The 23,389-nt window shown below is 52.7% G+C and overlaps 11 protein-coding genes across 11 annotated transcripts; 5 read left to right on the top strand and 6 right to left on the bottom strand.

The window, feature by feature from the left end:
• Window positions 1-324: 324 nt before the first annotated feature.
• Window positions 325-2,943, bottom strand: BO88DRAFT_393841 (tRNA modification protein MTO1). Its single transcript, XM_025705120.1, has 2 exons — window positions 2,727-2,943; window positions 325-2,657 (listed from the first exon to the last, which is right to left on the bottom strand). Exons 1-2 carry the CDS (start codon window positions 2,840-2,842, stop codon window positions 689-691), a joined length of 2,085 nt encoding a protein of 694 aa, XP_025559937.1. The 5' UTR covers window positions 2,843-2,943; the 3' UTR covers window positions 325-688.
• A 240-nt stretch (window positions 2,944-3,183) lies between these two features.
• BO88DRAFT_407072 (acireductone dioxygenase (Ni2+-requiring)) lies at window positions 3,184-4,105 on the top strand. The gene is made up of 3 exons (XM_025707328.1): window positions 3,184-3,318; window positions 3,446-3,817; window positions 3,879-4,105. Exons 1-3 carry the CDS (start codon window positions 3,289-3,291, stop codon window positions 4,011-4,013), a joined length of 537 nt encoding a protein of 178 aa, XP_025559936.1. The 5' UTR covers window positions 3,184-3,288; the 3' UTR covers window positions 4,014-4,105.
• mmm1 (ERMES complex subunit MMM1) lies at window positions 4,016-5,958 on the bottom strand. The gene is made up of 3 exons (XM_025707327.1): window positions 5,808-5,958; window positions 5,717-5,747; window positions 4,016-5,653 (listed from the first exon to the last, which is right to left on the bottom strand). Exons 1-3 carry the CDS (start codon window positions 5,821-5,823, stop codon window positions 4,249-4,251), a joined length of 1,452 nt encoding a protein of 483 aa, XP_025559935.1. The 5' UTR covers window positions 5,824-5,958; the 3' UTR covers window positions 4,016-4,248.
• BO88DRAFT_407070 (DUF1183 domain protein) lies at window positions 5,846-7,385 on the top strand. The gene is made up of 2 exons (XM_025707326.1): window positions 5,846-7,292; window positions 7,353-7,385. Exon 1 carries the CDS (start codon window positions 6,312-6,314, stop codon window positions 7,230-7,232), a length of 921 nt encoding a protein of 306 aa, XP_025559934.1. The 5' UTR covers window positions 5,846-6,311; the 3' UTR covers window positions 7,233-7,292; window positions 7,353-7,385.
• A 198-nt stretch (window positions 7,386-7,583) lies between these two features.
• BO88DRAFT_456441 (transcription factor TFIIIB subunit BDP1) lies at window positions 7,584-9,410 on the bottom strand (the record flags this gene model as incomplete). The annotated part of the gene is made up of 2 exons (XM_025710924.1): window positions 7,584-9,304; window positions 9,383-9,410. 2 exons carry the CDS (start codon window positions 9,408-9,410, stop codon window positions 7,584-7,586), a joined length of 1,749 nt encoding a protein of 582 aa, XP_025559933.1.
• Window positions 9,411-9,906: 496 nt separating this feature from the next.
• Window positions 9,907-12,451, top strand: BO88DRAFT_428074 (E3 ubiquitin-protein ligase BRE1; the record flags this gene model as incomplete). The annotated part of the gene is made up of 5 exons (XM_025709056.1): window positions 9,907-10,095; window positions 10,221-10,364; window positions 10,421-11,077; window positions 11,134-12,207; window positions 12,278-12,451. 5 exons carry the CDS (start codon window positions 9,907-9,909, stop codon window positions 12,449-12,451), a joined length of 2,238 nt encoding a protein of 745 aa, XP_025559932.1.
• A 272-nt stretch (window positions 12,452-12,723) lies between these two features.
• Window positions 12,724-14,098, bottom strand: BO88DRAFT_393826 (urease accessory protein UreF). The gene is made up of 2 exons (XM_025705119.1): window positions 13,925-14,098; window positions 12,724-13,829 (listed from the first exon to the last, which is right to left on the bottom strand). The coding sequence occupies exons 1-2, from the start codon at window positions 14,061-14,063 to the stop codon at window positions 13,063-13,065; spliced, it is 906 nt and encodes a 301-aa protein (XP_025559931.1). The 5' UTR covers window positions 14,064-14,098; the 3' UTR covers window positions 12,724-13,062.
• Window positions 14,099-14,273: 175 nt separating this feature from the next.
• Window positions 14,274-16,707, top strand: BO88DRAFT_370926 (protein kinase COQ8). Its single transcript, XM_025704190.1, has 3 exons — window positions 14,274-15,134; window positions 15,191-15,473; window positions 15,529-16,707. The coding sequence occupies exons 1-3, from the start codon at window positions 14,367-14,369 to the stop codon at window positions 16,632-16,634; spliced, it is 2,157 nt and encodes a 718-aa protein (XP_025559930.1). The 5' UTR covers window positions 14,274-14,366; the 3' UTR covers window positions 16,635-16,707.
• Window positions 16,708-16,728: 21 nt separating this feature from the next.
• Window positions 16,729-18,886, bottom strand: BO88DRAFT_124635 (alpha-mannosyltransferase). The gene has a single exon (XM_025701352.1). The coding sequence runs from the start codon at window positions 18,665-18,667 to the stop codon at window positions 17,192-17,194; it is 1,476 nt and encodes a 491-aa protein (XP_025559929.1). The 5' UTR covers window positions 18,668-18,886; the 3' UTR covers window positions 16,729-17,191.
• A 782-nt stretch (window positions 18,887-19,668) lies between these two features.
• BO88DRAFT_437440 (uncharacterized protein) lies at window positions 19,669-20,456 on the bottom strand. Its single transcript, XM_025709622.1, has 2 exons — window positions 20,186-20,456; window positions 19,669-20,106 (listed from the first exon to the last, which is right to left on the bottom strand). The coding sequence occupies exons 1-2, from the start codon at window positions 20,357-20,359 to the stop codon at window positions 19,879-19,881; spliced, it is 402 nt and encodes a 133-aa protein (XP_025559928.1). The 5' UTR covers window positions 20,360-20,456; the 3' UTR covers window positions 19,669-19,878.
• Window positions 20,457-20,912: 456 nt separating this feature from the next.
• BO88DRAFT_445757 (putative Snf1 kinase complex beta-subunit Gal83) lies at window positions 20,913-22,785 on the top strand (the record flags this gene model as incomplete). The annotated part of the gene is made up of 3 exons (XM_025710236.1): window positions 20,913-22,002; window positions 22,103-22,688; window positions 22,738-22,785. Exons 1-3 carry the CDS (start codon window positions 21,260-21,262, stop codon window positions 22,783-22,785), a joined length of 1,377 nt encoding a protein of 458 aa, XP_025559927.1. The 5' UTR covers window positions 20,913-21,259.
• Between the last annotated feature and the right edge of the window lie 604 nt (window positions 22,786-23,389).

The following is a 23,389-nucleotide window of genomic DNA, read 5'->3' as shown; positions in this document are numbered from 1 at the left end:
CTCCACCCTCCACTACTACTAGTACTGTATGTCACAATCATCTCAGTATCATCATGATCGAAGAAGTACATATATCATAAAGTGACCCAAGTGGTGTGCAACTTAGAACGCAGTTTCAAATTTGGTCAGAGGTTCTAAAAGTTTACCAACGGTCGTAAATAGTTACCAGCAGTCAAAATTAGTAAAAGATAGTTAAGTAGTTAAAACTCTACACTAGTTACCAAGCCTATATAAGTTGTTGAATATTACATAACTCCTATAGTATGTCAGTTGCTCTACCAGCATACATTATACAAAATATTACTCGTTTCAATCTTCACAGGTCTGGATACAAGACTAAAATGTCCAATCTCACCACCAGCCATATGATTCTACCGGTCGCCTACTCCATAGCAGATAAACAAGAAGAGAGATGAATCGGTATATGCATGTATCCGAGACCCAGAAGGCAAAAAATATAGTACACAAAGGCCTCGAAAAGAAGAAGATGAAAGGTATAATGATAATAATATACATAAGAGGCCTCTAAACCAAACCATCTTTCAATTTTTATACAACCCTCGAAATGACACCGATACGCCTAGTCCAGTCGACTCAATTCGCCTGTCTCGCTGTGATATGCAATAATGTAGTATAGTCGTCGTTCAACACCATTTCCCAATAACCACGTGATCAAATATGTATCAGATTAAGGCGCCTGGCTGATAACATCATCAGGGGTCTCCTCAAGCCCCTCCGATGCGGGAGCAGTCCTATCCCGACTGGTCCTATGTACGTGCATAAGCACCCTCAGGACACCGGATGGAGTAACGCCCTCGATGCGTCTCGCCATGCCGATATTGACGGGACGGACGCGCTCCAGGGCCTGCTTTTCCTCGATGCTGATGCCTTTCACAGTAGCATAGTCCAGATCAGCGGGGATAGACAAGTTCTCGTCGCGGAGGGATTTCTTGGCTGCGTTTTCCTGGCGGATCACGAAGGGGGCGTAACGGCCTTCGATGGAGACGCGGTTGCGGATCTCCGGAGGGAAAGAAGCGGCGGAGTAGACGGTGCCGGTGGGGGATTCGATGTGCGGGATGAGAGAGTCGATGTCGCTTTCGCTAAGACACAGGAGGTCGAGGGCGGAGCGTTGAGAGGGGTCGATGCGGGCTTTGAAGCCCTTGCGGGCCCAAGCATAGGAGGACATCTTGGTGTTTTCGAGGAGGGTTTGGAGCTCGTTAATCTGCGCTTCCGTTTCCGTGAAGTGGCGCCAGCGCTTGTCGGAGACGATTCCGGCTTCGCGGGCCATCCGAGTGAGACGGAGGTCGGCGTTGTCGGAGCGAGTGGTGATGCGGTATTCGCTTCGTGTCGTGAACATGCGGTAGGGCTCGGAGACGCCCTTCGTGATGAGGTCGTCGATCATGATGCCGATGAATGCGTCGGACCGGCGGAGAGTGAGCGGTTCCCGACCTTGGGCGGATAATCCAGCGTTGGTACCGGCGATGATACCCTGTCCGGCGGCTTCTTCGTAGCCAGTGGTACCGTTGATTTGACCAGCGAGATAGAGACCGCTGATGAGTTTCGTTTCGAGCGTGGGGCGGAGATTGCGCGGGTCAATGTAGTCGTACTCGACTCCGTAGCCGGGTTGAAGCATGGTCACGTTCTCGAGACCGTGAACCTTTCGCAGCATGGCATACTGGGCGTCGGCGGGAATGGTCATAGAGATACCATTGGGGTAGATGACGTCGTTGGGCGCGAATCCCTCTGGCTCAAGCCAGATCAGATGGCGCTTCTTATCGGTGAAGCGGATGATCTTGGACTCGAGCGAAGGGCAATATCTGGGTCCCCTAACGGTCTCGCGGATGTGAATAGTCTTGTCCAGGTTCGCCCGGACAATATCGTGAACATCGTCATTAGTGTAGGTCATCCAGCAAGTAAGCTGGGCCTCGTCGTCGACCTGAACCCTGCCATTGAGATAAGAGAACGGACTCGGGGGGTGATCACCCTCCTGGACCTCTAACGGCGCAAAGTTGATTGTCTTCCTATCCAACCGCGGGGGTGTCCCCGTCTTCAAACGACCCAGCGTGAACCCAGCATCCCGCAAAGACTTGCTAAGTCCGAACGTAGCAGCCTCGCCCATCCGACCAGACGGGTACGCTTCAAGCCCAATATGAATCTCTCCACCCAAGAACGTTCCTGTCGTGATAACCACCTTGCCGGTGGGTATAACCTCGCCAGATTCCAACCTAACACCAACAATCTTGCCCTGCGCCCCGGGAGTATGCTCGACCCCATCCTTCGACACCACGATATCCGCAACCTTACCCTCGACGATACTCAATCCTTCCGTCCCCTGCAACTCCTCCTGCATGTACTTCTTATACAAATCGCGATCGATCTGAGCACGGGGACCCCAAACCGCCGGGCCCTTGGATCGGTTCAGCGTGCGAAACATAATACCGGCCTTATCGATAATTCGTCCCGCGACTCCATCCATCGCATCAACTTCCCGGATCATAGTACCCTTTCCGATTCCACCGAAACTGGGATTACACGAACAAACACCGATGTTGGATAGCGAAGGCGTGATTAATGCGGTTCGGGCGCCTGAACGAGCAGCTGCGGCACAGGCTTCGGAGCCTGCATGACCTCCTCCAATGACCACCACATCGTATGCTCTGTAACAAGCCAAAAATTAGCATCAAACCACCAAATAAACCCCCGTATATGATGATGAAAAAACATACCGCGTCCCATCCGACACCGTCGCCAACCCACGTCTCCTACCCAGTACATTCAACTGGGATGATCTCGGCTCCAATCCCCAACGAAGAAGGGCAACGGAGCGAGCCCGAAAAGCCATTGCGAACGAACGGCCTAGAGCGTCAAGAAGGGGGGGTTGTGGAAAGGGGAGAAGCTAAGAAACTTGATGCTTCCGCAACCGGAACTCACTCACTACTAAACTAATCCCATATACTAATTAACCTTTTTCTGCCCCGGAAAAAAGAACTCATAACCGCATCACGTGCGCGACATGCCCAGGCCAAAAAAGCTTAAATCCGAGTCCAAACTCCGAAAGGCGGTGAAATGATGTGCTTTGCTGACGTAATGACGAAATGAGCCGAAGTTTTGCATTACAGCCAATCACACGAGGGGCTTATTTCACGGCGCCCCGCGGCCGGCTTTATTGGCTTTGGGGTGGACTTATATTCGCCGTTGATCCTCGTTCGGTTCCTGGTTTATTCATTCTTGTTTTTGTCGAACTTGTTGATTTTCGTGGGCATTTGCATCTAGTAGAATTCGTTGAAAATGAAGGCTTACTGGTACGATAACAAGCCGGTGAGTTCATCCTGTCCATCTGTCTATCTATCCCGCCTTGCACCCCTCCCCCACGTCGCATGATTTCGTCACTTACCCCTCCATTGGTCACCATTATGGCACCGACTAACATTCTTATGACTATCAGGGCGACCAGCGCGAACCCCACGACGACGGTCGTCCCGTCGACGAAGCCTACCTCGCCTCCCTGGGTGTTTTCTACAAGTACTGCCCGAAAATCGAGGACGTCGATGCCCTGGCCGCCGAGCGCGGATACAAGAACCGCGATGAGGTCACCGTGTCCCCCAAGACCATGGGTGACGTGTACGAGGAGAAGGTGAAGATGTTCTTCCACGAGCATCTTCACGAGGACGAGGAGATCCGCTACATCCGGGACGGTGAGGGATACTTTGATGTCCGTGGCAAGGAGGATGAGTGGGTGCGCATCAAGTTGGTGAAGGATGATTTGATCATTCTCCCCGCCGGTATCTACCATCGCTTTACGACGGATGAGAAGAACGTAAGTTTGCCATTGTGTAGCTGTGGAATGGTGTGGTGCTAATGGGTCTATCTGGGTTTAGTACGTCAAGGCTATGCGTCTCTTCCAGGAGGAACCTAAGTGGACTCCCTTGAACCGTAGCAACGATCTCGATGAGAACCCGCACCGTGTGTCGTACCTCGGTAGTCTGGGTAAGGCTGCTGTTGCTGCTGTTTAAAATGAGTTTAGGGGTGGCAATGTAAAGCTTGATGTGACGACTATGTTATATACCATGGCAATGAAATTTTATGACATTTAGTATCTGTTCGTGGATAGACTTTGTGTTTGTGTTGTGCACATGGTGATGTTCAATTCCCCTATTTACCTAACTCCGGTCGTTATGTAGGTCGGATACTTTTTCTTCAAAACTCGTAGTCATCTATGGTACAAGTAACCAAGGCAAGGTAGCTTGCTCAGCGAGCAGCCGCGCCGGACAAAGAGCCCGGCATCTGAAATTGTTCGCTAAGCGCTCCTGAACTCTCCTCTCGGACCAAGCTGGGACTGCGCAGGTCCCCTGTCTCGACGTTGTAGCTGCTCGTTCGCGAGACGCTGTCGAACTGGGGCCGTGAGGCAAGTCCACCCCGGAACCGTAGGCCCTCAGGTTCTCGATCCCCCAGATGATGGTCTCCAAGATCAGCCGACATGGCACTCCGAGATGCTGCGTTCGAGCCAGTTTCCGAGTCGTCACCGGCGCGGACACCGGTCCGCCCCATGCGGGGCCATAGATCAGGCAGCCCGACTACTTGCACTCGGGGCTCGACCACTCGCTCCTCGAACCACGCGTGCACACGAGCTTCCACTAGCTGAGCCACCTTAGGCACGTCCTGGAGCCTGCTTCGGGAGCCGATGAGGGATCGAACGGAGAGATCCAGCCGGTAATCCGGAAGGAAGGAGAATGCAACATTGCTCTTCGGGCTTGACTTTGGTGGAAGTCCATCAGCTTCCTCGTCGGCCGATTGTGCGTTGGCGTCTCCGGTTGCCTTGCCGCGCGAGTTCCCATCAGCGGTGGGAGGGGATGGGGATGGAGAGGGTGTGTGGAGGGGAGGGGTGGATGCGGGAACAAGAGAGATACATAATGTGCCCGAAAACCGGACAACAGAAACCGAAAGTGCCACAGGGAGAATCGCGGAGCACGGCTTAGGATAGTTAAGCAGCAAGGAAGTTTCGATGGCAATCGACAGGTTGTCGTCGCTCAAGTCGACGTCCATCAAGGCTTGGAGTCTCCCACCATCGGAATTGGGGTCATCGACAGCAATAATGCGGCAGTTACTGAAGATGGGAAATTCTTCACCAAGCGAGATATCCGTGACGTTGATTTTGTCAATGAAAGAGGGCTTTTTCTCGGGATTGTTGAGGGCCGCATTGAGCGAGCTGAGGATGGACGACGTCGGAGAGTCCTTCAACGAGTACGCTGTTTGTCTGTATTGAGCAATAGTCTGGGCAATCAACACATTGAACCAGTCCAGAGACTCTGGCTGATGCGACGAATGATGAATCTTATGCCTGCCATGTTTCGAGGGATTTGTAGGAATGGCGCTGTAGTAGGTTTTGCGGAGAATAGAGCGGGTATTCGTCGAGGAGGAAGGCACCGGACGGAGAACGTTCGAGTTCGACGGCTTCTCCCTCAATGACCGGTTATTGGCCTCGTTAGGGTTGATTGTATAGATGGAATTGGAACGCCGATGGGTAGAGGCTCGATGTGAAAGGCCGCGGGATGGCGGCGGAGGTGCTTCGCCGAAAATGAAGAACTTGATGAAGGCTCCGATTAACAGCACCACGGACAGCTGCCCAAGCAAGAACCCCTGCGTGAAAGATAAGCTGGACTAGTTCGTTAGCCCTCTATCGGAACAACCAAGGGGGATCAGGCCATTAGTGACATACGAGGATTGAGCCGGAACGGGCACCGTTTCACCTGGTTCGTCAGTTAGCTTCAGGCAGTCCTTAGCAGAGGGGGGAAATTAGTCGATCGCACTTTGTTGGAAAGACATTGTCCGCCACTGTAGACCTCAACTTCTGCCCATCGCCCATGACCACCACAGCCGCGGGATTATATAGAAGGGGCTAAATGACGGTGTCTTGGAGATATGACGAAAGAAGCGGAAAATGGCGAAGGTCGAGGTTTCCGCTGCGGTGACGCTAAGCGGTGATCGATCCCTCCACCGCGGGTCCAACACAATTCCAGATCGGATGCAAGAACCGCCCCCTCCAAGCTTGTTCTCTGGGGAGGACACGTTGAATACTTGCACGTTCCAGAACCCCATTTCTGATCTGGAGATACTGATTCAGCTTACAAACCAACATATTGTACTAATACCACGTCGCCTTACCATTGCTTGTGTGCCATCTATCTAGACGCCGCACCAGCGTCGGCAGCATGCTCATGCTCACTCTCCACTGACACACACACACACACACACACACACACACACACACACACACACACACCAAAGCTACCCGTTTACAAGACACCCTCACAATGTACAGTCTACTCATCCAACAGCTTCTCCTCTCCCTCCTCCTCTTCCCTCACACCGTTCTCTCCGACCGACCCCCAGGCAAAGACGCCATCCTCCTCTCGCGCGTCCGGTCACTCACCCTCCGCGGAAACCGTCTCACCTCCTCCAGACGAGTATCTCCAATCCCGCAGCTAAAATGTACCGGCCCATCCAAGCGCATCTGCAATATGTACGAGATCGACACGATGCGATGCACAAACGAAGGCTACGACTACGACGAAGAAGACGTCCAATGGACCTGCACTGCGTCGCTCCCACAAGAACTCAAGCTCGGAGCTACAGACGTAATATGTGAAGGATACCGGAATGCCGACGACAAGTGGATATTGAAGGGGAGCTGCGGAGTCGAGTATCGCCTACTGCTGACGGAAGCGGGGGAGGAGAAGTTTGGACACTTGCGCAATGAGAGATCGAGCTCTTCGAATGACGAGCTTGGCCCCGTAGGCAAAGTGATCTTCTTTGGGTTTATGATCGCGGTTTTTGTGTTCATTCTGGCAGCGTTCTTCAATGAGTGTTGTGGGTCGGGGGCGAATCGGCCACAGCGACGACGCCGTGGTGGTGGGGGAGGAGGTGGAGGTGGTTATGGGGATGATGGCCCTCCGCCTCCGTACTCAGCCTCGCCGCCTCCGTATACTCCTTCTTCGGACCCTAGCGAGCGTTGGAGACCTGGGTTTTGGACGGGTGCCATGAGTGGTGGGGCGGCTGGTTATGCGCTGGGAAGAAGAAGCGCTGGGAATCGGTCTAGTTCGTCATCTACTTGGACCCGGCCTTCCTCGTCCAGAAGATATGATGACCCTGGGGAGGGTAGCTCAGGATCGCGCACTCCGCAATTCTCCAGCAGTACCTCAAGTACCGGGTTTGGCTCAACACGCCGCAGGTAATGGCTAGAAGGAGCAGAGACGTGAAACGACAATCGATACCTTGGGAAGTATGCGCTAGCTGTAAGCCTTTGATTCTTTTGATATTCTCGTTGTAATGGCCGACCACTAAAATACACGTAGGACCAAATCGTCGGATAATTACCACTACTTCAGCCGACCACGGTGCAGTAAGCAAATAGAGTAAACAAACAGACATTCATCATCCCCCGGGGGCAAAAGAAAGACGAACAGGAACCCGAGTAAACTCCTGCGCCAGGCAGTATAACTGGTCTGGACTGCAACGCCAAAAACACCTGTATCCCCGCATGGTATTGAAATCGGCCGTAAAATAAATTTATCGATCCTGTGTACTCAAGGTATATCATCAATGGTGCCCAAAACTTCTTCAGTGCCACCGGCCATGGCCTTCATGGCTTGTTTCCTGTTGTTCCGCTTCGCTTTGACAGGCATATCGTTGGCTGGAGTGCCGTCGGCACCACCAGCCGCACCGTCAGGATTACGAAGCATCTCTTCCTGCGCTTCCTTCTCTTTAGCGTGCTGTGCCTCAATCCGCTTCCGCTCCTCGTCCAACTCTTGTTGGATCAGCCTGGGGTCGTCATAGACAGTATTTGTCATCTCCGAGTAGGTACTGATGTCAATCGTCTCCCGCGGGCCCAACAGTGTTTCTTTGATCCGCTGGGGGTCACGACGTTCTTCGTTGTTGAACTTGAGCTTGATCTGGCGCCGGGAACGGCCCGGGAACAACTTGCTGATCATCATGAAATCCGTACCAAACATGCGCAAGCCCCGATAGAAAAGGTCGGTCATCTCCTCGTCCCAGGACTCGGTCTTGGAGCGTTTTCCATATGTCGCCTGGTTGATTTTGCGAGTAAACGAGTTTTCGATAACATCCTCGAGGTCCCCAGCATTCCTCGCGGCGTCGGCATGGCGATCCACCTGCAATGAAGCAGTGTCGAGCACAATCTCTCCGTTAACAATCCTCATCACTGGTCCAGCTTGGGCCTTGTTGTCTGGGTTCTCATCCTGGTCGCCCGCGGGAGACGCGTCGTTCACATTCTCTTTCACCGGGGCCTCGGTATCGCCTTCCTGCTGCGCTTTTTGCTTACGCTCCTGCTCCGCCTGTTCCATGTTGCGCAGCTCAGTCTCACGCTTGGACATTTTACCCGTGCGCAAATCCTTGCACAGCTCCGACATCTTGACCATTGCGGGGGCGATCTCGACAGATTCGGCGCCTTCGGGGGTTGGCTCGCGCTTCTTGCGTGTTCGAGGCTTCCTTTCCTTCTTCTTTGTCGCATTTTCCCCATTGACATCCTTCACTGATTTCCGTCTTGTCCTCGTTGGCTTTCGACCTTGTTCGGCAATAGTAACCTGCGAGTCAGTTCTAGGGCGTGCATCTGTAGTCCCTTCGCTATCTGTGAGTGCCGCCTGCGTTGCTGGAGGAGTAACGAGTTGGGGATTGGCGTCTATCGCAATTGATTCGGTGGTGCGCGTAGTCGTAGCAGGATGAGGAGCAGCAGCAGCAGCAGCAGAAGGAGCGGAAACGGTGGGAACAGCATCGGTGGTAATGGCGGTGGATTCTCCGGTGGTCTTGGTACGTTTGGATGGGCGAATCACTGTCGCGTCATTATCGGGGCGGGATATCTGTGTCTCGGGGACAGCAGTCGCAGTAATGCTCACAGTAGCCTGTGTCTGCTCGATTTGGGGTTCTGGCGCGGTAGGTGTAGGCGGGGTAGGTTGAGGAGGGGTTGAGATCTGTTCTATGGTTCCCGGAGAGACTGCAGACACCGAAGCCTTGCGCTTGGGACGGGGGATTGGAATGGCTGTCGCAGACTGAGGTACGACGACATTCTCCTTAGGAGAGACTGCTGGCTCCTCTGGGATTGAAGGTGCAGTAGGAACGGAGGGCTGAACAGCGGGGGCCGGTGGACCGGGTTCGGGAGTTGCTGTCTCTGTCGGCGGTTGCGGAGTCTGAGAGGCAGATGGCTGGGAGGCTACACTAGGTCTTCTGGGAGGAGCGGAGGCTGGAGGACGGCGAGCGGGCGCCTTGGGGGCAAACTTCTTGCCCGACTTATCTGTCGAGGAGGCATGATTAGCAATTGAATATATAGAAGGCGGGACGGGACACGGAAAGAGGGGACAAAGGAACGTACTAATGGCCGAACTGGAAAAGGACTTCATTCTGCATGCCGGTCATCGCTGAAGCGAAAGGTAAGGAAGGGATGAAATGAGCAAGGGGAGATAGTAGGGGGGAATAAATGATGATGAAGTGATGGTGGTAAGTTGGTGGTGGTGGTAGTAGGTAGAAGAAGGGACCGAGAGAGAGTAATAAACCAGCAAAAAGTCTAGATTGGCGGGCGGAAAGAGCTGAACCTGAACCTGAACTCCTGGGGAAAGTGGGCGCGGTCACGTGGGAGGCGCGAAGGGACGCTAAACTGGCAGGCCGAAAATCCTCCTGGCTTCTTCCTGCCTGGGAGTCTTTGCTTATCTCAACTCATTCCCTCTCCATCCCCCTCTTCCACCTCTTCCTCGCTTCCCCCCTTCCACCCGCCTTTTCTTCCACAACAACCACCCCCCGTCACGTCTTTCACGGTCGGAGATTGTTACGGTCCCTGCTTTCGGCCCGTTGCTGCTCAGTGGTGACGGCCTCTTCTGACGTATGTCTCTTTAGCCACTGATGCCGGCCGCCGAAGCATCCCCCGTCGCATCTTCCGATTCCGGTTTTGTCATGATGGAAGACCGGAAGAGAGCCGCTGCCTACGACCATAATGACTCTGCTCCACCGTTGAAAAAGCAAGCGACTTCGGTCAATGGTGGTAGCAAACCCCATCCCGACGCTGATATGCCCTGGAAAGATGACCTGGAGGTAAGTCCCCGATCTGCCCACGTGGGTGCCAACTTATCCCAAGGGTTCCCCTAGACAGGATTGGAACGCCATAGTCGACTCTACCGCTACCCTCCAGGTGACATACTGACGTCTTTTCGTCGCAGCGTTTCCAAAAAGACGCAATATGGCGCCAGATGCAGGAGTACAAACGTGAGAAGGTGTCGCTCGAGGCCAAGCTGAAGGAGATGTCCAAAGCCACCGCCTACCACAATGACCATCTCCGTATCATAGATACCTGGTATAAGCAAGTGAGTAGATCGTTGTATTTTGCTCATCCGGTGCAGATTGTCTGACGAGTCGACAGTTGGTCGACGAGGTCAAATTGCTCATGGGCGCTGCCGAAGAGGACGCCAAGGGTGGGTCCCACTCATGCCGGCCGTTGGTTTACATGGAAACACTAAACAAAATCCCAGAACGCCCGGCTTTCCAAAGCAGCCTGCTGTTCGACGATGTCGATAAATTCGAGAAGCACCTAAAGTCCCGTTCGGAGGATATCCGCCAGGTCATCTCTAGCTTACTGTCCAAATCCCCCAAGACCTCACCCGAGGCTTCAGAGTTACAGACTCAACTCGCCAAGAAACTTGCTGAGGAAAAAGCCACCATCGCAGAATTAGAGAAAGCTCTATCTGAAAAACAGCAACTCGAAGAAAGTCTCGAAGAAGCCTCTTTACGGTACATGGTAGCCGAGAAAAAGCTCGATCGTGCAAGGAGCTTGACGGTTGCCAAATTAGAGAAGCAGTACATTCTAGGAGCCCAACGCCCCGGCGGCGATAGTGCGTCTGCACCCAAGGAAGAGCCTTCCGCGTCCAACGGCGCGACCCCTAGCGGCGAGCGGAGTCCTGCCCTGGAAGAAGCCCACAGCAAACTCGTGGCTGTGTCTGAAAAGCAGAAAGAACAGCTTCAGAAATTGGAGAGTGAAAATGCCAAATTACTGACTCAAATAACGGATCTCAACATCAAGGTACGCCCACCCGGTTGGACCAGCTAGACTCGAACAGTGCTAACGTGAGACGGCAGCATTCACGACTTACTGACGATGACTACGCGCACACGGACTTGTTCAAGCAATTGAAATCCCAGTACGATGACGTTGTTACTCGGATCAACCACTTAGAGGCGACCAACGTGCAACTGCGAGAAGAAGCGGCAAAATTCCGATCGGAGCGAACCGCCTACCGCAATCAGGTTGATGAAGAGGCACAAAATGCGATCGCTGAGAAAGAGATGCAATTAATGCGGGCAGAAACAGATCTGGCACGGATACGCAACGCGCGCGACGAACTTTTGGCGGACCAGCAAATGCGGAAGGCTGCGCAAGAGCAGGAGAAAACTGCGGCTACAAAAGTGCAAGAACTTGCAGATGCTGGACAGGCTCGGATTGCGGCGCTAGAGTCCGAGGTACAAAGGTTGCGTATGGAATTAGATAAGGAGAAGAGCACATCGAAAAGCGTTGATGAGATCCCGATCGAAGAATTGCGTGTTAAGTTCAGCAACCTGGAACGTCAGTTCTCGATGCTTAATACCGAACTATCCTCGATGCAAGTCGCCTGCAAGAAGTACTCGTCATTGGCATCACAGAAAGTCACCGATTTCAGTGCCTTGGAGGAGAAGGTCGCCCGACTCATCGCGGAGAAGTCCAAGGCCGATCAGAAATATTTTGCTGCAATGAAGAGCAAAGAGGCCAGGGATGTGGAGGTCCGCACCCTGCGCATGCAAAATGCGAAAACTTCGGACATCGTGTCGCAGCTGAAGGAATCCGAGGCAGCTACCCGTTCTCTGCTGGCCAACATGGAAAAGCAAGTTAGCGAGACTAAGGAAGCACTGAATTCGATGATGAATAAGAATTACGCAGCCCAGCAGCAAGTCACAGAGAAAAACATCACAATCGAGGGCTTGAACCGGCAGGTAGCCGAACTCAAGGCGTTGTCAGCTTCCAAGGACTCGACATTGGCTAGCGCCTCGAGTGCTTGTCGCCAAGCGGAAACGGAGGTGGAAGGTCTGAAGGTGACCCTGGCGGATACCAAGAAGAGCCTGGAGAACTGGAAGAACAAGAGCCTCGGGAACTCCTCGTCCGAATATGAAATGCTGAGGGTATGGTTATATCCCCTCTCTATTACCGTTTTACGCCATATCGGATCATCCTCGCTAACATGCCCTACAGACTCTGGCACTCTGCACTGTGTGTCGTCGCAACTTCAAGAACACGGCCATCAAGACTTGTGGTCACGTGTTCTGCAAAGAATGCGTGGAGGAGCGCCTCACATCTCGGTCCCGAAAGTGTCCCAATTGCAACAAGTCCTTCGGTAACAACGATTACATGCACATCACACTGTGATTTGCTCAGAATCCACCATCCTGGGTTCTTACCCTCAACTTCGTGTATCATAGTCTCTTCCTTCCCTTCTTGCCTTTCTCGCCTTCCCCTTTTCACTCACCTACGTCACTTTATTACGGCTTGATTTTTCTTTTACCGATTGCGCTCCATAATCATGGAAAAAGGCTCATGGTGCGGTGTTTTACTGTGGTTTAGCAGGACAGGATATCAGAGGGCCGGCGTTCGATCTAAATCTGTTCCTATTGATCGGATATTTTCTTTGCATAGTGGCCGGGTTGTTTGGTCTTCGGGTTACCGGTTTCTTTTTTTTCTTTATTTGTTTCCTTTTAATTTTCTTTTCTCTCTTCGTTTCTCCTTGCTGCCTTTTATTCCTTTTCTTTTTATTCTCTTTTCCCTTTTCTTTTCATTACCCTCCGGTCCAGAGGAGTTGTTTTTGGATACCCACGTCAGTGTTCGAGCGGCACCTGGGTGGGACAATATGGTGCATGTTGTAGGATTAACTAGGAAGTCACGGCAGAGAGAAAGATGATGAATGCAGCTATATTCATACAGGAATGTCACCTTTGACCAAAAAGAAAAGAATTGAGAGAGCTATCGTGGTGATCTATGCATTATGAGTTGAAGATTCTGCTATATAGAAGTTCATGTCGTCCCACCCAGAGATCAAGAGGTGGGACGATTTGTCCTGCATCTTCGACGGGAGTATCCCACTCCCGCTCTATACGTTGAGTGATCATGCTTTGCAGGCCTTTACTGGCCAGGATGTTCTGGGCCTGATAAGGGCCCATGACGGACGCACGGACAGCAGCGCTAAGGACTGCCTTGGCATGGTTCAACATAAAGACATAAGCAGTCTGGTGGGCGTCCATGCCCATGGCCAGACATACCACCCCCCACAAAGGCGCAAAGTGACCTTTGGGGCCTAGTTCGTCAGTACCCAGCGAGGTCTTCAGTATGTCGGAGAATTCCTCTACCACCTTCACTGCCTCAGCAGCGTTGGGGTTAGCGTGGAATGGGTTGAATGCATATGTTTTCCGGAAAGCGCGTTCCCAGACCCCGAGCAATGCCCGCCCTTGGGCGAGACTCGCCCGCTGGGCAACTATGCAGGGGGTAGACGCATCAAGGTCATTGTCCAGGGTCTCCAAGTCTTCTGGCCGTCTGTATCCTGCCAGAACGTATGGAAGTGAGGTACTTGCCATAGAAGCGAGCGAGAGCTTCAGGAAGCGTTGGAAGGATGCAATTGGGGTCACCGAGCGAGGAAGGGGCTTGTTGTGCGCCAGATAGGACTCGAGACCGCTGGAGTAGGCGAACGAGCCCAAGGGAAGGGCTGAATCCGAGAGGAGAAGCAGTGCATGGCTGGGCACTATTCCCGTAGCATCTGAAGCGTAGAAATAGACGGTTAGTATCTTGTAGATAGGTGGAAGTTGCGAAAGAAGAAGTGTACGGGGAAGACATCCGCGGGGGCAAACACACCCTCCGGTACCGGTAGATATGAACCCCCGCCCTTGTGCGACGCAGAGGCCGACGCTAGACGAGCACGTGCATTGCGCAGACGGTCCTCGAGATCCACGATCTCTTGCTCGATATCCTGCACGTTGGTCTTCACTGTCATTTGCCCTCACCGAACAAGTTAAGGCGGCCGGTACATGGCGGTGATGAAGAAAGGGAGACCCGCGGGAGGAACATGCGCCTTTAAATACTATTCTTAGTTTTATCCGGTCGGCTGTCTTCCTTATCAGTTGCCTCGGGACCTCTCCGGGGTGCGGTACCGCCCGGCAGAAAACCACCGCGGCTTTTCGAGGCACGAGATGCTATCCGGTTTGCTCTCGCGTTCCCCCAATTGCTTCAATTTTCATCATTATGCGAAGACGGTAGTTTGGAGACCAGCCCGGGCTTCTCTGCTACTTTATTAACTATGTCGGGCAAGCGCCTGTTGGACGCGATCCAACTTTTCAATGTCGCTAGGTCCGTGGCCGTGAAGCACCTCGAGGTGCGGCAGCGCCAGCTAGACTTATTTACCAGGACTTCGTCCCTCACCAAAGGCATCAAGAGCCAGGCGGATGGCCTCTGTATGACCGCCCAAGCTGCGGCAGCCTTAGCAAAGCGGTTTAACGATGATCCTTCTCCCTCCCAACCAGCACCCGCACCGTCACCCCGGGCCCCGAGCTCATCCCCCACGCACACGAATCTCTCGCCGGATGAGGCCAGGAAAGCACAACGACAGGCAGAGTCGCAGATTCCTTCAACGACGGCGGAACATACCGGTTACGGAGCTAGTCAATTGGATGTTAGCCAGCAGCAAGATGTCTTCTATGAACCCTCCAAACAGACGACCCCCGGCTCGTCTGGACTTCCTAGGGTTAAACTACCCAAGACCTCCAGCGACACGCAAACGGGCATCAACACTGAAATCAATGCGGACGTATTCCACTCCCCCGTCGGTGCCGAGAAACCTGCGTCGTCAAACCAGCCTACGGAACAACAGGAGGAGATTTCGGAGGATATGATGAAAGAGATATTCCACAGCCCCAAGGTGGCTCGGATGCTGTCTCGGCAAGCTGCTGCGGATCTCAGATACAAAGGAAAGACTCCGATGCCTCCATCTGACGCCAAACCCATCGGAAAGGAGGGACTGTCGAAAGAAGAGGCCCAGGTCGTGGAAGACATTGTGTCAACAACAACAGTGAGTGCACGCAATCGGAGCCAATTGGACGTTTATATCTAATAAAGTGCCCGCAGGTGGAGCCTGAGACTGCTGCAGCCATGAAGCAGCAGGCAACGTACCAAATGATCGAGTCTCGCGTTCCAGCTTCCCGACTAGGCAGACTATGGCAATACGGTGGCCTAGCCACATCCATGGCCTTTGGCGCCGTCAGCGAAAGCCTACGACGAGCCACTGGAAGCCAGTCCGAAAGCACCGGATCCCTCATGTTCAGCGCCGGAAACATGGAACGTCTCGTCGCCAAACTCTCCAAGATGCGCGGAGCAGCTCTCAAGCTGGGGCAGATGCTGAGCATCCAAGGTACACACCCACCCACCTAGCTCCAATCACCCCAACCCCCTCTAACACCATCCAGACACCAAAATGCTCCCCGACTCCATCCACGAGGTCCTCCAACGAGTCCAAGACCGCGCAGACTACATGCCCGCCTCGCAACGCGACAAAGTCCTGACCGACAACCTCGGCCCCAACTGGCGCGACCTCTTCTCCTCCTTCGACGAAATCCCCATGGCAGCCGCCTCCATCGGCCAAGTGCACGGCGCCGTCCTCGCCTCCACGGGCCAACCCGTCGCCGTCAAAATCCAATACCCAGGCGTCGCCGACTCCATCGACTCCGACCTCAACAACCTCTCCATCCTCCTAACCGCCTCCCGCCTCCTCCCACGCGGCCTCTACCTCGACAAAACCATCGCCAACGCCCGCACCGAACTCGCCTGGGAATGCGACTACCACCGCGAAGCCACCTGCGGCGAGCACTTCCGCTCCCTCCTGGCCGACGACCCCGTCTTCCACATCCCCGCCATCATTCCCGAAGCCTCCGGCAAACAAGTCCTTACAATGGAACGCCTTAACGGCATCGCCGTCACCAAAATCCAAAATTTCACGCAATCCCAACGCGACTGGATCGGCACCCAAATTCTCCGTCTCTGTCTTCGCGAAATCACCGAATTCAAGTACATGCAGACGGACCCCAACTGGACGAACTTCCTCTACAACGCCCAAACGAACAAGCTCGAATTGCTCGATTTCGGTGCTTCCCGCGAATACCCTGACGAGTTCATCACGAAGTATGTACATACGCTGATCGCGGCAGCGAGGAACGATCGTCTGCGCTGTGCGGAGTTGTCCCGCGAATTGGGATATCTTACCGGCCATGAGAGTCAAGATATGGTCGATGCGCACGTTACTTCTGTTATTACTATTGCGGAGCCGTTCATGGAGTCGTCGCCCGATGTATATGATTTCAGGGACCAGACTATTACGGATCGCGTGAGGGCGTTGATTCCCCTTATGATTCGGGAGAGGTTGACTCCGCCTCCCGAGGAGACGTATAGTTTGCATCGGAAGTTGAGTGGGGCGTTTTTGTTGTGCGCGAGATTGGGATCTAGAGTGCCGTGTAAGGAGATGTTTAGGGAGGCGGTTAGGAAGGCGCGGGTTGCGGGAACTATTGAGAGGGAGTGAGTGAGTGTATTTTTAGGGGACTGTGTGGAGGGGTGGGGCGTATTATTCTCTTCTCTGGAATTGTATCATTAGCCTAGATTGTATGTATAGAGATTTTACATCAATGGGTTGTATTTATAGTAGTGTATGGGTATTGTGGTATATGGTACATGAAAATAAGTAGCAAAGCTGGTGGTATGGCATGACATGGCGTGAAGAGGTATTTGTGAATATGTGGATGTTGTCCAGGATGAGATCCTGAGATAGCCAGTCGCTGTATTTATAGAAGGTATCCAAGGCTGGTCCAAAGTGTCTTGTAGTGGTTCGTGTCTCCTTGATGTGACATGGGCGTAGATGCGTCGCTTCTCTTGCTGTAATATAAGCTGAAGCGTCTTCGACGCTGCGTGTTTCGTTGTGCTGTTGCTCTGATAGTAACCCGGACACCAACACAGTTACCCACGCGACAATATCCTCGTGGGGATCGTGCACATCGGTAGGTGATGATAGATACACCCTACACATTCCACGGAGCGACCAGCACCAGCAAGGCTGAAATCGGGAAACCGACCGACCTTAACTCAACGAGAATGCCCGATACCGAACATAGCATTCCAATAATTCTTCACCCCCTTGCAGATGCCCTTTCTATCCTTCCAAGTACTGAACTTATCCTCAAGTTCGCACGCCGTCCAGAGAATTTCGTCCCAGAAGCGTTTCTCGATATCAGTGCCAAAAGCCTTGATCACCTCGTCGGGAATTGTCCATGCGCGCGTGTAGCTCCCGTCATCCGCGAAGGCCGGGTTCACGGCCTGTTTGTCGAACACAGTGGCCGGGTTGAACTTGGGGAAATTGGCGTGGATGAAGAATGCTCGGGGGGCAGGCGCCTTCGATCCATGGACTCGCCACTCGCCCTTCTGCGTCAGAGCGTAGTCTTCAATGGGATCGAACTGCACCATCGCGGAGCCGGCCAGACCGCCCTGTGTGCCGTGGCCGATGGCGCAAATTGGCTCCGAGACCTGGTAGTATGGCTCTTGAAGGGTCATGGCGGCTGCGACGAAGGTTTCTTTATCGCCTTCTCCGGCTGCGCCTTGCGAAAGCAATGGGTAATAGAAATCGGGACCCCACATGTTATAGTAGGTGCTGAGAAGAAGGGTTTTCATGTGCGTCTTCTTCGAGATAAGGACCTCTCCGGATTCGCTGGACTGTCGGACTGAGTTCTCGGGGTACGGCTGAGAGGCAATTTCATAGTAGTAGGATGAAATGGTGGATGCCCAGAAATCGGGCCAAGTGACCATGTTTCTCGAGGGAAAGGGGCCATTGACGAATAGCATTTCCGGTGGGTGAAGCGGAAACGCATCGGCATCTAGGAAGAGGATTTCTTCGAATGACGAGAATAGCATCGCAAGAAGCTTGAACTGGTATTTCTCGACCCTCATATCGCCTGGAACGGCGTCGAGGATTTCCGACAGAAGCACACATCGCGCGTTCAGCGATGGCAGGACCACTTCGCAGATGTGCTCTTCATATTCTTCTTCATTTGCGAGGAATACTTCAACGGGTAACTTTGAGCCCGTTCTGCGAAGCATCCGAAGCGAGATCACCAGCACGGGTAAGTAGGAGCCCCCCGCGGTGGAAACCAAGCCTCGCGTATTCTGTGTATAGTTTAGCTGGGGCGGGTTGGTATTGATCGCATCGACAAATCCGCTGTGCGCATGTTTCATCGTATCCACGTCGAATGGGAGCATGTCCAGCAGCTCCGGGCGGTCTTCTGGGTTCGATTGTTCGAACCTGATTGACGGCGCCGATCCTAATCTCAGAGGTGGCTCGCATTTTGGCTCATGAGCGGTCAGAAGTGGCTGGAATTGACGCCAGAATTGGATGTGGCCTTCGGTATGTCTGTGATTCGAGGGAGTCGCTTGGTGTGTTTGTATGGATGGGGCTTGCTCGGTTAGAGGATAGCTGCGCCATCGCGAATAGGACCAAGCGAATGTTAATAGGATAAATATCGCAAGTAATACGGAGCGCACTCGTAAGAACGCTCGAGAGGGAAACATTGCGTTTGGAATGTTGCGACAGGAATGTCAACGGCTGTCAATGGGTTCGTGGTCTCGTTAGGATCGCAAAGTATAGCACGAAGAGTCTGACGTAGTCGTTATATCGGAGAAGACACCGCTAGCGCAGGGGGAAAGGCATTGGAGGCGTCCGGGGAGGCGTCAGCAAGGCTCGAGAGGAAATGTAACGAGGCTGATAAATGGAGAAGACATGCGTGTCGAAGAAGAAGGAGCTGCAGAGTACCTTTGAGAATAAATCAAAGGATAGGAAAGAAGAGTGTCGGGGGGGGATTTGCGAGGAATGAATAAAGGACGGAGATGAACAAGCGAAGCGAACCCTGGACAGATTGCAGGATGGTCCGTTCGAGACCGAGGGGTTGTTGTTGTTGATTGATGGTTCGAGAGCCCCACAGGACGATGTTCGGTGATAAGCAATCCACTTCAAAAGGTAATTTGTCCTGAGTTATAGAGTGATAGTATAGTCGCAGGGGTATGATTCATGTCAAGTTGGAAACAAACAATCAGGAGTGATGACATCGGTGTTACTGAATGGACCATGGTTAGAATGGACTGCGGTGTAATGCTTAAGTTGATATTTATACTTTACTTTTTCCCTCCAGTGATTCGTATTGCGGTGAGAAGAGGCGGGAAAAAATGATTTAAGGAAGAAAAGCAAAATAAATGAATAGATGATTGATGTCTAGAATAAATATTACCAAACCAACTGTCCATAGTAGTAGTATTAGTACTACTACAACTAAATTAGTGGAAATTGGAGGCCATTACAATAATTCATTAAGATAAGATGAGAGAGTCTTTTTTGTCTCAAGGAAGTATAATTGCAGTGGGGAATTGGATGAGCGGCAGGGTCCATCCAGACTGTCGCGGATTGATTGCGTCAATTAACCCGGAGATTACCAGCCCCGTCCGCCAGCGAGGATCCGTCTGCCTCCGCTAGTATCTGTCATGCATTCGGTCGAACCGCTCAGAGGCGTAACAGTCTACTGCGAAATAAGCTAACACATGCTAATGCTAAAATAGATAGTACAGACGTAATCACTACACTTTCCGCTGACATGCCCACTACTATGCTCATGAATTTGGTTCAAAGCGTCCCGTCAATCCTCGGCCCGGCTGCTGCTTCTTCCCCTTCGAGGGTCGTGTAGACGATGTCGGGTTCTCATCGGGTTGAGCCTATCCCTCGCGTCGGTCTATCACTCCGGCATATTCTCGTCGGACGCGTTGGAATCGCTCGGAGAAGTACCTCTCTTGACTTTATCAAGTAGACGTCCATGGAAACTATTCCGCCTAGGGCGAGCTGGGTCATTCAGTGAACCAAACCATTGATGAATCGCCTCCACAGTAACCGACGACGCATAATGAATTGATATTCCCAGAATAACCCCCATCAATGCGGCTACTGTGAAGTAGCTAAGAATGGCCTAGGTGAACCATAAGTGTTTATTCCTTGGGTTGCGACCAGTACTTGCTAGAAAGGATGGAGAATCTTTCCATTCATACCTCGAATTTTAATAGAAGCCTTAGTGGAGAAAGGAGCACATAGAGGATGGCATGGGCTAGGATCCACATTGGCGAGGCTAGTACACTGAACAGCCCATACAACCAGGAAGCCAGGTAAGCCAGAGCATAGAGCACGGCACCGGAGCTCGCTGTCAAGGCGGTAACCCAAGCCATTCGCGTGGCTAAAAGTGTTCCAGAAGCAGCTGGTTGGTTACATAGAGCATTCCTTGTGCATCAGCTGAGGCAATTTATAACACGGCCTTGCTGTGCAATGGGAAGGGATACAGTAGTAGAGTGAACTATACAGAGTAAATAATGCTTGGATGGATGATGGCGCTGCCTGTCTGGTAAGCGGTCTGCGGTGGCAGAAATGGTATTGGTTGAATGACTTGTTTTGGTTCATCGATTGTTATCGTTATAAGATTTGTACTCCTAGTATTTATTCTATGGGGTAATCCACATTCCTCTTTGAACTATCATGAGACTGCCTGAATCTTTCAAAAATGCTAAAATTATTAGCAAAAACGGTGAATATATCTCGCTTATTTCCTCGGAGATGATGCAGTCAGTATACTACAGTTGACATACCAAGTCACCCATCGGAGATGACAGCCGACCGACCGTCGGGGAAAACCAAGGAGGGAGCCCTAAACCCTAAGGGGAACTTCTCCATGGGACTAGCCCGTCCGGGGTCGACGACATCGACATCATCAACTCTTACTTGGCTGCCCATCGCATTCTTTCTCTTCGATCCTCGCCCGCTGTTCTGTTAATATACCTCTTTCCACCCCATCCTTGAGCCGGCGCCTTTCCTATTTCCGTCAGCATATTTCCTAGACCCCCCATCTGCATCCGAAGGCCTTTGTCCACCCGATATTTTCCCTTCGCCCCGATTCCCTCTTTATTTTCCGTTACCCCTCCGCCTTCCAAACCCCGACACCATCTGATGCTGGCATCCCAACCTTGATCACGGAACTCATAACTCGTCTCTCTTGTCTTCAACACGGCATCGAATCTGCCTGACTCAGTTTCCTTTCCTTCCTACAAGCGCCTCCCACCGGCTTCCTGTTCCAGATGGGCAACAATCCTTCCAAACCCCCTGCCGGAGATGCCCAATCGCCGTCGGCTCCCTCGGCCGCGGCGGGGGACAAGAAAGTAGCTCGCCGGTCATCGATTCATACACCATCGGGCACCACCAAGGCCTCCGCAGCCGACCCCTCCGCCACCAGAGAAACCGCAACGGGCCTTCCGACCTCCCAAGTTCAACCATCCGTCCAGCAGCGTTTACAATCCCGCAATGTCACAGACTTGCCGACGCGGAATCTTGATCGGCCAGACCGTCAGGTTCCAAAGAAGCCAGATACTCGCTCCAGAGACATTCCTGCGCCTGATCCGTCCAACCCCGTCCAAGTTCCGGGATCCCGGGCGGCTGCAAAACGTGACCCTGTGGCACCCTCTGGCCCTCCTCCCCATGCCTATTACAGTGCCTCTGTTCATCTTCAGCGCCCACCGCGGATGCCCCTGCCCATTGGAGATGCCACGGCCACCCCCGGTTCGCCCATCATTGGTCCGGAGGACTCGTATATGGGATCGGTTGCACCCGACCATCTGCTGGATGAACACCGCGATTCGAAACAATCTGCCGTAGCTGGCGCCACGGTCGATGACGATGAGGCCCTGGATGAACTTCAACCCTATACTCCGAGCGGCGTGGGAAGGGCTGTGCCGACCCTGATAGAGTGGACTGCTCCTGGTGATAAGGTCTACGTTACGGGAACGTTTGTGAACTGGGAGAAGAAATTCCGTTTACATCGGAGGTATGTCATGTTGTCGCGTCCGCTGTCCCATATGTCTAGTCGCATTGCTCATTATCTGGGCTGTACGTTGCAAGAACTAACTGGAACTCTGCGTAAACAGTGAGAACAACCCCGGCGTGTTGTCCACGAGATTGAACCTCCGTCCGGGCACGCATCATTTGAAATTCATTGTCGATGGTGAAATGCGCGCTTCAGACAATCTCCCCACGGCAGTCGATTTCACAAATCATCTCGTCAACTACATTGAAATTAGTGCTGATGACGTCAACCGGTCACGGAGAGAGAGCGATAAGGTCCCTGATGGCGTTCGACCTCCGCAGGTCATTCCTGGACCGCTCGGGAATGATCAAGTGGGGTCCACCGTGGAGGAACAGTCAGACAGAGAAGAGCCCGAGGAAATTCCGTTGGGTGACTTCCGTGGTGTTATCCCACAATTTCTGCTTGATCTAGATCGCGAGGAAGAAACGCCCGAGTACCAGCAGGCTGTGAATATCGTTGGGGATGCGCCTACACCGCCGAGTCTTCCACTGTTCCTTGGCAAATCAATCTTGAACGGCACCACACCCATGAAGGACGATAGCAGTGTTCTCAACTACCCTAACCATACCGTCCTAAACCATCTCGCCACTAGCAGTATAAAAAATGGTGTGCTTGCCACCAGTGTAACGACCAGATACAAACGGAAGGTAAGATGGCACCTCATTGTCACGAAGCCACGGAATTAACAGTATGCAGTACGTCACGACGATATTGTACAAGCCGACAGATGATATTACAGGTTAGCCTGTCAATGAGATAAGGTGCCCTGCACGTCCCTCATGCCTTTCTTCTAGCCAGAAGGGGGTTGTATGACTTTGGCTGCCAGAGCGGGGCCGAGCATCCCGCATGTCGACCGTATGCTATCTGCGCATCGAACTGGAGGATAAGGCATTGAATGGAGGAAAAGACACCGAAGGCCCTCGCAGAACCAGGAGAAATAACAACAGATATCTCCTTTGGGTATATCTTTCGACATTGCAGAGTTGCACATAGCCGGAACCCAAGCTCAAGTCACTTTACATGATCCACATCCCTATGGTTGCTCGATGTCCGACTATTTGCGGTGCAGAAAGCGCCACTATTAGACCATTGTTGTTGTTGGTGTTCGGAACGATGCATGGCTAGCGACAATTCTTCGATAGCTAAGCCCCTGTTGTTAACCTTGCTTGCAGCTGGAATGCGCGGCTGTTTTACATAGGCGTTGCTGCTTTGGTCAGCCAGGAGTGTTTGATGTACGCCCTTAACGCTTGCTTCCACCCGTCGGAGGGACAACTAGTCATAAGCGACTTGATATTCTTAATCCCAGCCTGTCATCTGTGTCCGTGGCAATTGAGTCAAACTGCGCCAA

The sequence above is a fragment of the Aspergillus vadensis genome, assembly GCF_003184925.1.
Source record: "Aspergillus vadensis CBS 113365 unplaced genomic scaffold BO88scaffold_22, whole genome shotgun sequence".
NCBI classification, from domain to species: Eukaryota; Fungi; Ascomycota; class Eurotiomycetes; order Eurotiales; family Aspergillaceae; genus Aspergillus; species Aspergillus vadensis.
Note: the sequence above shows the minus strand (reverse complement) of the source record. Positions and strands in the feature narration are given on the sequence as shown.

Bases quoted from the DNA above. Each gene is read 5' to 3' on its own strand.
- BO88DRAFT_407070 (XM_025707326.1), top strand. From the start codon at position 6,312: ATGTACAGTCTACTCATCCAACAGCTTCTCCTCTCCCTCCTCCTCTTC.
- BO88DRAFT_407072 (XM_025707328.1), top strand. From the start codon at position 3,289: ATGAAGGCTTACTGGTACGATAACAAGCCG. The intron at 3,319-3,445 runs GTGAGTTCATCC...TATGACTATCAG, and splicing joins ACTGGTACGATAACAAGCCG to GGCGACCAGCGCGAACCCCA. The intron at 3,818-3,878 runs GTAAGTTTGCCA...ATCTGGGTTTAG, and splicing joins TTACGACGGATGAGAAGAAC to TACGTCAAGGCTATGCGTCT.
- BO88DRAFT_393841 (XM_025705120.1), bottom strand. From the start codon at position 2,842: ATGGCTTTTCGGGCTCGCTCCGTTGCCCTTCTTCGTTGGGGATTGGAG. The intron at 2,658-2,726 runs GTATGTTTTTTC...GGCTTGTTACAG, and splicing joins ACGGTGTCGGATGGGACGCG to AGCATACGATGTGGTGGTCA.
- mmm1 (XM_025707327.1), bottom strand. The intron at 5,654-5,716 runs GTATGTCACTAA...GAACTAGTCCAG, and splicing joins CCCGTTCCGGCTCAATCCTC to CTTATCTTTCACGCAGGGGT.
- BO88DRAFT_370926 (XM_025704190.1), top strand. From the start codon at position 14,367: ATGTCGGGCAAGCGCCTGTTGGACGCGATCCAACTTTTCAATGTCGCT. The intron at 15,135-15,190 runs GTGAGTGCACGC...AAGTGCCCGCAG, and splicing joins ACATTGTGTCAACAACAACA to GTGGAGCCTGAGACTGCTGC. The intron at 15,474-15,528 runs GTACACACCCAC...AACACCATCCAG, and splicing joins GCAGATGCTGAGCATCCAAG to ACACCAAAATGCTCCCCGAC.
- BO88DRAFT_437440 (XM_025709622.1), bottom strand. From the start codon at position 20,359: ATGGCTTGGGTTACCGCCTTGACAGCGAGCTCCGGTGCCGTGCTCTAT. The intron at 20,107-20,185 runs GTATGAATGGAA...TGGTTCACCTAG, and splicing joins GGCTTCTATTAAAATTCGAG to GCCATTCTTAGCTACTTCAC.
- BO88DRAFT_124635 (XM_025701352.1), bottom strand. From the start codon at position 18,667: ATGTTTCCCTCTCGAGCGTTCTTACGAGTGCGCTCCGTATTACTTGCG.
- BO88DRAFT_393826 (XM_025705119.1), bottom strand. From the start codon at position 14,063: ATGACAGTGAAGACCAACGTGCAGGATATCGAGCAAGAGATCGTGGAT. The intron at 13,830-13,924 runs GTGTGTTTGCCC...TCTACGCTTCAG, and splicing joins ATATCTACCGGTACCGGAGG to ATGCTACGGGAATAGTGCCC.